The following is a 12,999-nucleotide window of genomic DNA, read 5'->3' as shown; positions in this document are numbered from 1 at the left end:
GTTGAAAACACCAGCGTTTAGGCTGCAGGGGAAGGGAGTTGTGGCTGAAGACCCCAATCCCAAGTCTGGGGCTCAGAGGTAGCTATGGCAACAATAAAACCGCATACAATCTAGGGGAATTTTCTGTTTGCCAAAGTCAGATATGAGGTTGCTGAACTGTCAAATCTGATTCCTGATTAATGCTTTGATGACAAAGAACATGAAGTCTCCCATAAAGTACTTGCTAGGATGCTGAAAATTATTCTTGACTTTTAAATACTCAGTTGGCATAGTTTCTTCAGTGTTTTTAGTTTAGGTAATTTGAGATTTAAAATTTCCCAACCCCTTCTAAAACATCACCATAGTTTTCTTAGAAACCAGCTAAGGGGATGAATTGGGTATTCTGCTCCTAAGACTGGGAGTGACACTCAAATATGTAACAATTAGGACAGGCACCGGGCAATCAGAACTGAGGCTCTCTGGATACATCTGGGCATGGGGGGTAAGGGGCAGGCCCAGTTCTCTCTGTATGTCGAAAGGCGATGGGTGTTTTTATTCAAACATCCTGGGACAGGCTAAGTCCAGCAGGCCAGCAGCCTGGGCAGCATCTAGGTACTTGATACCTGGGTTGTTTTAGCCATCTATTTTTTAAAAATTATACTTGACTATTGTTCAGATATTCCAAAGACTACTTCTAGCGTAAAAAGAAAGTTTTCTCAATGTTTAGATCCATAGCTGAATAATCATATTTTGTTCTAAATTTTCTTTTACTAATTAGTTTATGAGATTTAGGATTAAAACTTACCTTTCTACAGGACTATCTTGAAAGTATTTTCTTTCTAGTTAAAAATAACCCAAATTATGAAATTACAGTATTCTTCTTCCACTTATAAATATCCCCTGTACCACCTGCACCCTTTCACCATTCCCGTTGTCTTCCGTCTTTATCACTGGAGCACTTGGAGAGAACACTGGGTACTCTAAGACCTCTGCCCTTGTTGATCACAAATAACAATCACAATAGCATCATTTATATGGCTTATTGCATGAGCCAAGCGATACGCTACATGCTCTATAATGACCGTTCCATTTATTCTCCCTAACAGCTCTGTGAGGCAGGTATAGTTACTATGTTCATCGACCAATGAGGAAATTGAGATCCAGAGAAAGATAACCTGCCCAAGGTCATCGAGTTAGTGATGGACGAAGGATTTGAACCTTGGCATCTGGTTCTTAACCACTATGTCCTGAGCATCACTCGTTCCACACAATGTTACACCTGGATGGGACTGTAGTGATTATCCAGTCCAATCAACTTATAGAAGAGGAAGCTGAGATCCAAAGATGTGAAGATACTAGTTCAAGAGTCCCAAGATGAAGTATGATACAGGAGATGAGAATATACTAGTTCTTCTGACCCACACAGATCCCTGTTCTTATCATGGACTCTGGCAGATTCATCTAATAACCTCAGCTACAAGATATGTGGCTCCATAAATGTTTCTGCTCTGCAATGAATTTCCAAAGTAAACGTTTACCTGCTTCTGGGGCTGGATGTTCCCCTCCTCCTCGATTGCTCTTTGACACCAAAATATAATTTTCCTCTTTTCTGTGCTTCCCTGAGGAACCACTATCTGTGGAAAATAAATAAAACATATTGAAGGTACATCAGAAACTTCAGGGAACAGACATGAAAACAGATCCTTATTTATTTTTTAAGGATGGACTTAAAGAAAGGACTTACGGGCTTTATTTCTCCAATAAACACAGGCCTATGTTTGATACTAAAACTCGAGATAAGTAATGTGACCAACTTAATAAAGCAGAGTGTAAGGCTAGTGAAAAACCACTGGACAGAGATGGGGGAAAAAGCACACTGTCCCAGAACTTCCTCCCCGACCCAGAGAAGGAAGGAAAGACTTCAGCTAGAGAAGTCAACGGTACTTGGACTTTATACCATGGAATGCAGAAACAGTCCAGAAACGTCTTCCTTTAGAAAATGAACAGTGAGCATACGTAAGGCACTCAGACATGCTACTTCACTTTCTTACCTCAGTGCTGCTTGGCAGGCATTAATAGCTGCATTTTTTTCTGGTCAGACTCAGAGAGGTTCAGCGCTTACCCGGGTTCATTCAAGTAGTCAGTGGGTCATAGGGCTGAGATTTAAACTCAGGTGTGTCTAACTGCTTGTTGGTGGAAACCAGCACTTCTGATTTAATGACAGGTTGTTAACTGTTTACCTGTTCTATTCAGTTATACTACTGAGAGCAAATATACAGAAAGATCAAATCTCAGGATTTTTATCTCAGGTTCTGATGAGCCATGGCTGTGTCATTCTACTATTTGCCATCTAGGAATTCATAGCATTTGTGTGCTTACTATATTGACAGTATGGTAATTAAGGAGTTACCCTCGGGCTGTAGTGTAGTTTCAAGTGAGATTTTTGCAAAATATAGTGCTTAATGGAAAGGAACTGGAAATGATCTGCTGACATGAGGAATTTTATGAAGAAACAAACAAAAAAAATTAAAGCTTCTTTACTCATATGGCATCAACAGAAATGTTCATAACACCTGCAACTAAAACAAGACTATTCAAAAGTAGCACCTAGGGCTTCCCTGGTGGCGCAGTTGGTTGAGAGTCCGCCTGCCGATGCAGGGGACGCGAGTTCGTGCCCCGGTCCGGGAAGATCCCACATGCCGCGGAGCGGCTGGGCCCGTGAGCCATGGCCGCTGAGCCTGAGCGTCTGGAGCCCGTGCTCCGCAACGGGAGAGGCCACAACAGTGAGAGGCCCGCGTACCGCACAAAAAAAAAAAAAAAAAAAAGTAGCACCTAAAATTCCTTGGTAATTTGTAATAAGAAGTATACATGAATTCACTAAGGATCACAAAATCAACTGCAAAATGGAAAACTGCGGAGTTATTCCAGATACCTACTAGAGCCAGAAAAGGCAATGATTTAAAATGACCATTGTAGTCACGTGTTAATGCTGTTAATCAGAAGGGGCTGTCGATACAGTTATTTCATTACGGCATCCTTAATGCTCCTTCTCACCCAGCCCTTCATCCCATCGGTCACCACGTCAAGCAGACCTCTTCTCTGCCTCTCGGCCGCAGGCAGCCTTAGGTCTCCATCACCTATGCCTCGGGAACTGCAAGAACCTCCTCCCTGGCCTTTCTGCTTTCAGACATTCCTACTGGAGTGTGTCTGCAGAGGCCACTCATCCCACTCACTCAGCATCAGTGCAGTTAGATCAGCCAATGTTTGCTTCTCGCGGCCAAGGCCACAGCAGGTTCACCGCATTCTACTGTGCCTCTAAAAGACCATGCGTGCCAGCCTAAATACAGACAATAATTTGGGCTTCCTTCGTAAACTCGAGCCCAACGAGGAGAGAGATGAGTAAGGCATAAGCAATTTCCTGCAGGCTAGAGAACCAGATGTTATCTTTCAAACTGATTTCTACCCTTGTCTACTTTACTGTAGTGGTGGAAACCCCACTCCGTCCCAAACAGGGAGGGGAGGAAAAAGAAGAGGAACATCCAGGGTGAGACTGTAAAAGAAGACAGTGAGCATCGAGGAGCCAAAGGGGAAAGAGCCAGCCAGGTCACTGCTATTACTGTGGCTGAGCTCCTCAGTCCATGGACGAAAGTGACTGTCCCCTGAGGCTGTGGATACCCGTGTCCCAGTAAGATGGGGACAGGGAATATTGAATCTAGATGATAGGGCTGCTGTAGCACTGGGGCCATAGTAAAGTTAGGCTCTTGTCCACATGGCGAGGTGATTTCAACACCTTTGGATTTTGTGGACCAATGAAAATTCAAAATAATTTTGGGGGCCAATTGAGGGTTGTCAATTTTTAATTTTGCCAAGTAAAGATATTAAAAGAAATGACCATTTACTAAGGCTATCACCCTCACTTCACTGTAAAGTAAGGATATGTCTAAAAGCCCAAATCATGAAGGATTTAATACATAAAAAGGATAGTTCTTTAAACCGAATAAATTTAGCCTTATAAAAAACTCACTACATTGTGCTGACTTTCCTCATTTTGTCACGGGTGGATGAAAGCTTTAGCATGGACGGTACTGTTCCTTCTCAACTAGCTTTGGGTACTGAAGTTGCTAAATTCTGTTATTATCCTTTTTGACTCAGCCTGTGCAAGATCCCTTGGTCAAATCTTCAAGGCTCTCCATGTTGCCTTCTCTCCCAGACAAGCACTCACCAGTCTGGGTAGCTGGGGTGCCCTGCTTAAGCAATTTTCATTCCCATTTCCATTTGCTCACGCCATTAATTGAAATCTTGGCTTTCCATTTATTCAGATTCTTTCTACCCATACCTTGGAGCATGACTGAATGCCTACAGCCATCACAAAGCCAGGGCTGACCTGTCCCCTAGGCACGATGGGCACAGAGCTCAGAGCCCATGGCGCTTTTACTTTTAGGGGCCCACAAAAAGGTTTTAATTTCTTTTCCTTTTTTTTTTTTGGCCACGATGAGAGGCTTGCAGTATCTTAGTTCCCTGACCAGGTATTGACCCCAGGCTACAGCAGTGAAAGCACCAAGTCCTAACCATTGGATCGCCAGGGAATTCCCTTTAATTTTTTTAAAAATCACAGAAACCAGGAAAGTTCCCTGAGTCCAGTGGTTAGGACTCTACACTTTCACTGCCAAGGGCAGTGTGGCCAAAAAAGAAAAGAAAATCACAAAAAACAGGAATATAATAATAATAAATATATAATAGTGAATCCAGCCCATGTCATATTCATCTCTATACCAACACAGTAATTTTACACACACGCATACATATATGTGTGTGTATATATATATTTATTATTTTTTTTTGTAATGGAGGAAGGGGCCCATGAAGTGCCTAGGGCCCAGAAAGTCATAGTACAGCCCTACAAGTAGCCAATCCAATTACTCCAGTGCTCATGGATCTCTTTCTTCTGTGTTTCTAATGCCCTAACAGAAAGTACATACAAGCAGGGCTCAATGGAGCTGTAGCTGCTTCCTGGCTCTGTAGCTAAGAAAGAAGGTCCTCGAGCACACAGCAAGGCTTGCTGCACAAGCTATCCTCCCGCTGGGGCTGGTATAAGACTGTTAAGTTAAATCCTGGCTTCATCATTTACTAGCTGTGTGACCTTGTCTGAAGTCTTAAACCCTCTGTGCCTCATTGTCTGCATCTAAAAATGTAGGTAATGATCTGAACACATCATTAGGTTGCTGTAATGACCACAGGAGTGCACAATGATGGGCACTCAGTGAGTACTGTCACCAGTAATAAATTTGAAAGTGGAAAGATCACATGGCTGAGAACTCATGTCTAATTTTTTAAAAATAATGAGCCAGAAATAACACCAAAATTTACCAGTCTCCAATTCTTTTCAGAAGATTAACTGGCTTGTCTTTCATCCAGTGGAAAAATATAAAATACAATCATACCCTGAATATATTATGGGTTCAGTTCCAGACTACTGCAATAAACAGAGTCACATGAATTTTTTGGTTTCCTAGTGCATATAAAAGTTGTTTTTACACTATACTGTAGTCTATCAAGTGTATGAAAGCACATGTCTAAAAAAATCAATGTACATACCTTAATAAAAAGTACTTTATTGCTAAAAAATGCTAATCATCACCTGAGCCTTCAGTGAGTTGAAATCTTTTTGCGATAGTAACATCAAGATCACTGGCCATACATACAGATGGCCGAGAGGCACATGAAAAGATGCTCAACGTCGTTAATTATTAGAAAAATGCAAATCAAAACTACAATGAGGTACCAACTCATACCAGTCAGAATAGCCAACAAATAACAAATGCTGGAGAGAGTGTAGAGAAAAGGGAACCCTCCTACACTGTTGGTGGGAATGTAAGTTGGTGCAGCCACTATGGAAAACACTATGGAGGATCCTCAGAAAACAAAAAATAGAATTATCATATGATCCAGCAATCCCACTCCTGGGCATATATCCAGACAAAACTACAATTCAAAAAGATACATGCGCCCCTATGTTCAAAGCAGCACTATTCACAGTAGCCAAGACATGGAAGCAACCTATATGTCCATCGACAGATGAATGGATAAAGAAGACGTAGTACATATACACAATGGAATACTACTCAGCCATAAAAAAGAACAAAATAATGCCATTTGCAGCAACATGGATGCAACTAGAGATTATCACACTAAGTGAAGTAATCACAAAGAGAAAGACAAATACCATATGATATTAGTTATATGTGGAATCTAAAATATGACACAAACGAACCTGTCTATGAAACAGAAACAGAATCACGGACATAGAGAACAGACTGGTGGTTGACGAGGGGGAGGGGTTGGGGGAGGGATGGAGTGGGAGGTTGGGGTGAGCACATGTAAGCTTTTATATATATTGATAGAATGGATAAACAACAAGGTCCTACTGTATAGCACAGAGAACAATATTCAATATCCTATGATAAATCATAATGGAAAAGAATATTAAAAAAAGAATGTATATATATGCATAACTGAGTCACTTTGCTATACAGCAGAAGTTAACACAACATTGTAAATCAACTGTACTTCAACTAAAAAAAAGGATCAGACTTCCCTGGTGGTACAGTGGTGAAGAATCCGCCTGCCAATGCAGGGGACACAGGTTCAAGCCCTGGTCCGGGAAGATCCCACATGCCGTGGAGCAACTAACCCTGTGCGCCACAACTACTGAGCCCATGTGCCACAACTACTGAAGCCCGTGCGCCTACAGCCCGTGCTCCACAACAAGAGAAGCCACTGCAATGAGAAGCCTGCCCACCACAACGAAGAGCAGCCCCCGCTCACAGCAACTAGAAGAAAGCCCATGCTCAGCAGCAAAGACCCACTGCAGCCAAAAATAAATAAATTTATATTAAAAAAAAATAAACTAAAAAAAAAGATCACTGGTCACAGATCACCATAAATATAATAATAATGACAAAAAAAGTTTGAAATATTGCAAGAGTTACCAGAACGTGACACAGAGACACGAAGTAAGCAAATGCTGTTGGAAAAATGGTACCAATAGACTTACTCAACGCAAAGTTGCCATGAACCATCAATTTGTACAAAATGCTGTATCTGCGAAGTCCAACAAAACGAGGTATGCCTATAACTGCATTCACAATTTCCCCCCTCTGTCTCTTTCCAGTGAAGATGAGAGATCGTTCATCTTAATTCTGGAGAGGAACTCAGGACTGGGACCACCCCTACACTGTTTCCATTTTTGATTTGAATTAACGATCTTATAGGCTTGTAGCTCTCTTGCCACTGGACTTGAATGTTCTAGCAAAAATTCATATAGTGCTAGCAGTTACTGAGAGACATAAATTATATTTACACATAATATCTCATTGTAGTGACACTGTGAGAAGATATTATCCTCTTACAGGTAAGGAAATGAAGTTCAGTGATGTTTATTACCTGGTTGCTAGTAATCAGTGGTACTGGAATTAGAACCCAGGACTGATCCAAAGCAGGAGCTTTTCCACTGAACCATACTGCTCTCAAAGTCACAGCTCTGAGAACTTATAGTCGATACCATATTTATTTACTCATATCTTAGCAAATTAACTCAAATCTAGGCAAAATCACAAATTTACATTTCCTTAGGAAGGTCTGGGACAAGGCTCCACTAGGGATGCAGTAGAGAAATAGGTTAATTGTTCTTGGAAAGGCGACCTTGCCTTGGAGATGGGTTCATTTAAAAAACTATACAATTCATTTTGAATCTTCAGTTGTCACATTTGAAAAGTATTTTCTTAAATGCCTTCATACCCTGGGGAGAGAAAGCCAGTGATACAGGATCTGGGAGAGAACAGGTATTAGGGAGAGGGCAGTGTACACAGGAGACTTCAGAAGACACAACCATCATGGACTCTAGAATTTCCTAGGGGACTTGACCTGCCATCTTGATATTTTAAATGCGAATTTCTGTTTTCTATATTTTTGAAGGAACTGACCATGATTTTCCAGACTGCCTGATTCACTCTTCTAGACATCAGCATATGGAATGGCACAGAAAAATGCCTCACCTCCATACATCCTATCATAGGCTCTAACCAACGCAGCAGTCAGAACAAAACAAGAAAATTCCATCATTTACTTATGCAAATAATTCACTTTGGTAATGATCCTTTGAGAAGGGTCAGGGAATTATTTTCCCTCTTCTGTATGATCTGTTGTGTTATGTTTATCATTCACAGAGAGAGTTGGAAGCCGGATGCAAGCTATTTTAATTTCATTTTCAGTCACCATAGAACAGGCAGGCACGTTCCAAAGGGAAGTTGGAAAACCAGCAGGGAAAGTGGCTACTATATGGGCCTGCCTTCCAGAAATGTTCTATAGCTTCCTGTGACCACTGCCAACTAACACAGACCACAGAATTGTCCTTTCTCACTATTCACTGGTAGACCACACTGCATGTCTGCAAAACAGGTAAGAGGAAGCTCTCTTCAGGAAATGCTCTGCATCGTCCTAGGACGAGATCACAGCTAACCAGTGACAGTTGGTCTGCTCATACTGGAAATGTGATTTAGGCCTCATTACAGTCATAAAACTCATTGGCATTCTCTTTGCTTGTTTTCATATTGTTTGTACTAGGCAGCCTTGAAAAAGCCTCTACAGCTTGTCAAAGATTAGTTTAAAGGAGTTCCAAGTTCATTCTTGGAGGCAGGCTAAGAAAACTATCAGTGTTTACGAACATATTTGTATTTGGCTGGAGGGTAATATTTTAATCCTAGCAGAATGCTGGAGGTATTCAACTAACTTCTAGATAAAATAAACCATGTCATTCTGTTTAAAACCAAGTGGTTCCTTGGGACTGACCCAAGTGGGTCAGATGTCACTAAACAGAATTTACTATATAAACCATCTATAGATTTCAAATAATAAAATTATGTAGTCCCCACTGCAGTGACCAAAGCTTTTAGACTGATACCTCGTAGAAGGTAGGAGGTGCCTCTTCCAAGACCAACGTTTCTCTCAGTGCCCCAGAATACTTGGGTATGCTTAAAGGCATCTGCTGATTATAGCTCATTAGATGACATTGTCCAAACAAGTGAGTAGGTCAACGAAAGTGGACGACTCCCTTCAAAATAAGTTTGTGGAAATAACCATCTGATTATCTTCATTTGTGATAAGTACATTTCCTTTAGCTGGATTTCCATTCATTTGAGAATCCAGTTGATTCCTGCCACCGTGTTGGAACATAATAGACTATTCAGCTTAATAGACTTCAACACATTCAAACCACCTTCCCAGAAGTGTTGCTATCTAGTTTCAAAATGGTTTCTCAATTAGAATAAAGATAGTTCAACGGAATGAAAATATGAAATAAGGGGCATGTGAAAAAATCCCTTTAAATATCCTTTGTGAGAATGTCCTCTCTGAATAAAATACTTTCCATAGTAATGCAAAGGTAGAAGTTCCTTGCTCATTACCTCCAGAGATAAGGCGAACAGCGAGGCTTTGGCATATTTGGCATGGGAATCCCAGAAAGTGCAGGCAGAAACCCTCACCTCCATACAGAAGGTTGTGCGTTCTACTAAGTCCATGCCTTAATCCGGATCCTTAAAGAATCTGGCTAACCTGCTGGGCTGAACATGAACTCTCATTTCGAAAACAAAAACAAACAAAAAAGCAGATTCAGTGTGAAGGTGGATACACCGCCACTTTTCCAGCACTCTGCAGAGCTGGAAACCAGATTTCTTTCCTTCGGCTGGGTCAGATACAAGGGGACAGACAACCTTGGGAATGGATGACTTGGGCCACGCAGGCAACAGGCCCTGCAACTGCAACCATCTTCAACAGCACAGCCACTGTGCTATTGCAACCCAAGCAACCGCAAGCCCCGCTGCGACGCTGTGATCCGCTCCGACGGTTCTAAGAGGACGGAGTGTGTGTTCACTGGTGGAACTGCATATTCGCACACACCCTTAACTTCATCCTTAGTAACATGCCTGGCATAAATTCCCAAGGGCAGGATAACTGGGTCAAGGCATACACACAAAGCTTCAGAAACTGCCCTCTGGAAGACTGTACTAATTTGAATCCCACCAAAAGTATGTGAGACTTGCTTCTCTGTACTCTTTTTTTTAAAGATTTGTTTTTAAAGGTCAAGTCTTATTTATTTATTTATGGCCGCGTTGGGTCTTCGTTGCTGCGCGCGGGCCTTCTCTAGGTGCAGTGAGCGGGGTCCACTCTTCGCTGCAGTGGGCGGGCCTCTCATTGCGGTGGCTTCTCTTGTTGCACAGCATGGGCTCTAGGCGTGTGGGCCTCAGCAGCTGTGGCGCACGGGCTCAGCAGTTGTGGCGCACGGGCCCAGCTGCTCTACAGTGTGTGGGATCCTCCCGGACCAGGGCTCGAACCCGTGTCCCCTGCATTGGCAGGCAGATTCTTAACCACTGCGCCACCAGGGAAGTCCCATACTCTCTCTTTTTTTTTTTTTAATATTTATTGGCTGCATCCGGTCTTAGTTGCACACGTGGGATCTTTTATTGCAGCGCATGGGCTCTTCATTGCAGCACATGGGCTCTTCATTGCAGTGCACGGGCTTCTCTCTAGTTGTGGCTCACGGGCTCAGCGGCCCCGCAGCATGTCGGACCTTAGTTCTCTGACCAGGGATCGAACCGGCATCCCCTGCATTGCAAGATGGATTCTTGACCACCAGGATCTCCCTCTCTGTACTCTTATAAGCATTATTATTATGTTTTCACCTTTGCCAATGTGATACATGAAAAACTGCATCTCATTACTTTCTGTACACATTATTGGTATTAATCTTAGTATCTCTTTAGCGTCTCTTCAATGAGTTAAGTGTTATTTAAACTCACAAGTCTGCGGGGGAAGGAGGCAGCAGAAAAATTAACTTGTTCATATTTACTGTACTAGCTGATAATCCTTGTAAAACTCAGGCATAGGTCACAAACAATAATGCATTTTTTTGTTGTTTTGTTTTTGTTTCTTGCGGTACGCGGGCCTCTCACTGTTGCGGCCTCTCCCGTTGTGGAGCACAGGCTCCGGACGCGCAGGCTCAGCGGCCATGGCTCACGGGCCCAGCCGCTCCGCGGCATGTGGGATCTTCCCGGACCGGAGCACGAACCCGCGTCCCCTGCATCGGCAGGCGGACTCCCAACCGCTGCACCACCAGGGAAGCCCCAATAATGCATTTTTAAGTCTACTATGTTATGCTGAATATAACATAATTTCAAATCACATGAAATTGGAGGCTGGGGATTCCAGGCTGGTGGTCTCAGGGATAACAGAAGAGGAGGGAGAAGGGGGATGTTGTCCAAACAGAAACCATGTGTTGTGGGAGCCCTTTCTAACACTTTCAAGGTTCTATTCTTTCTTTCCCACTTTCTTCACCCTGGACTTTTTTTTTTTTGTTTGTAATATTTTAGCTGTGCCGCGCAGCATGTGGGATCTTAGTTCCCCGACCAGGGATCAAACCCGTGCCCCCTGCAGTGGAAGCGCAGAGTCCTAATCACTGGACCGCCAGGGAATTCCCACCATGGACTTTCAAAATTTGTGTTTTTGATGGACATTTAATAACGTATGAAAATACTCATAAGTGAGAAAAATAAAAGTTTTGTAAAAATAATATCCTAATTTTGTTAAAAGTGAATAAATGCATGTGTGTATGTATATAAGTAAAAGTAACTGGAAGAAAATGCAACAAAATGTTAATGGTGAGTTTTGCTAGATGATTTAAATTTTCTTCTTTATAGTTTTCTATATTTTCCAAATTTTCTACAGTAAATACATATCACTTTAGTGATTAGGAAAAATAATACATAGAATAAATAATAACTGGATATTAATCTCTCTGCATCTGTGAAACTCCATTCTTTACGTCTTCATAGCCCAAGTCAAAGGCTTATTATCAAAAAGAACAAAAATAGAGATGCAGGGACTTCCCTGGCGGTCCAGTGGTTAGGACTTTGCACTTCCACTGCACGGGGCACGGGTTTGATCCCTGGTCGGGGAACTAAGATCCCACATGCTGCTGCACCGTGCAGCAAGGCCAAAAATTAAAAAAAAAAATAGAGATGCAAAAATATTTCAGATTGGGTGTCAACTATCATTAACCGGTGGTGGCAGCCTGGAGCATTATTTGCAAAAGGGTTCTGAGGCTGAGTCCTCAACCCCCAGGAGATAAAACTGGGATCACAGAGCAATATCTAGCACGGACAAGGGCTGATGGAATCCTGCGTGAGCGTCAGGCTTTTCATATTCCCCCAAACAGATACCAGGCTAGAAGGGCCTTAGGGGTCATCTGGTTGAAGCTCTTATTAACTGATGAGGAAACTGAGGTCCAGAGACGTGAAGCAATTACTCAGGGTTCTAAAGGCAGAGCCATGACTAGAACCTAACGAAGGAGACTGGCCTTTGCTCTTCACTCTGCCTTCAGCTAATTCATTCAAGTTCATGTGTGCCTCTCGTCCACGGTGACAGAGCAAGAGTTCACCCGTTGTGGCCTCTGAGAACTCTGTTCTCTCTGTCAACTTCATCCCTGCTGCCCAAAACACCTGGTCTCCCCTTACTCCGTTTCTTAGGTGACTGTCTTCTCCATACAAACATTCCATATGGAGAAAATGGAGTCAAACAGATCCCAAGGTTTGGAAGGAGTGGCAAAATTCTCCCATTAGGTGGCAGTACGAGCAAGGAATAAACAAAAGCAGGCATCCAGAGGGCGCTTAACCTAAACTGTCTGAAAGAAAAGCCTTTTGTAGGATATTTTGTAGACATATTTGTATTGAAGCACTTTAAAATCTACAAAGTGCGGGGTGGTGGTTGTGGTGGTGTGCTGAATTGGGCGATTGGGATTGACATGTATACACTGATGCGTATAAAATTGATGACTAATAAGAACCTGCTGTATAAAAAAAAAAAAAATTATTCAAGTCATCCAATGATGGAATGACCCAGTTGACTATATGACTGATTTGACCAATAACAGAGTGATGTGAGTAACAAAGAGATCTGTAAGTCATTTTA

At 42.3% G+C, this 12,999-nt stretch overlaps 1 protein-coding gene across 8 annotated transcripts in view; it reads right to left on the bottom strand.

Annotated features, from left to right (window-relative positions):
• The window catches only part of LRP11 (LDL receptor related protein 11), a 66,167-nt gene that overhangs the window by 25,138 nt on the left and 28,030 nt on the right, over positions 1-12,999 (bottom strand). For all 8 annotated transcript variants that reach the window (XM_032651772.1, XM_032651771.1, XM_032651775.1 and 5 more), the window contains exon 6: positions 1,518-1,613. In XM_032651772.1, the coding sequence (XP_032507663.1) occupies positions 1,518-1,613 (96 nt within the window). The remainder of the gene's footprint in view (positions 1-1,517; positions 1,614-12,999) is intronic.

This window comes from Phocoena sinus, chromosome 12 (genome assembly GCF_008692025.1).
Source record: "Phocoena sinus isolate mPhoSin1 chromosome 12, mPhoSin1.pri, whole genome shotgun sequence".
NCBI lineage: Eukaryota > Metazoa > Chordata > Mammalia > Artiodactyla > Phocoenidae > Phocoena > Phocoena sinus.
This window is presented reverse-complemented; position numbering and strand designations above follow the sequence as displayed.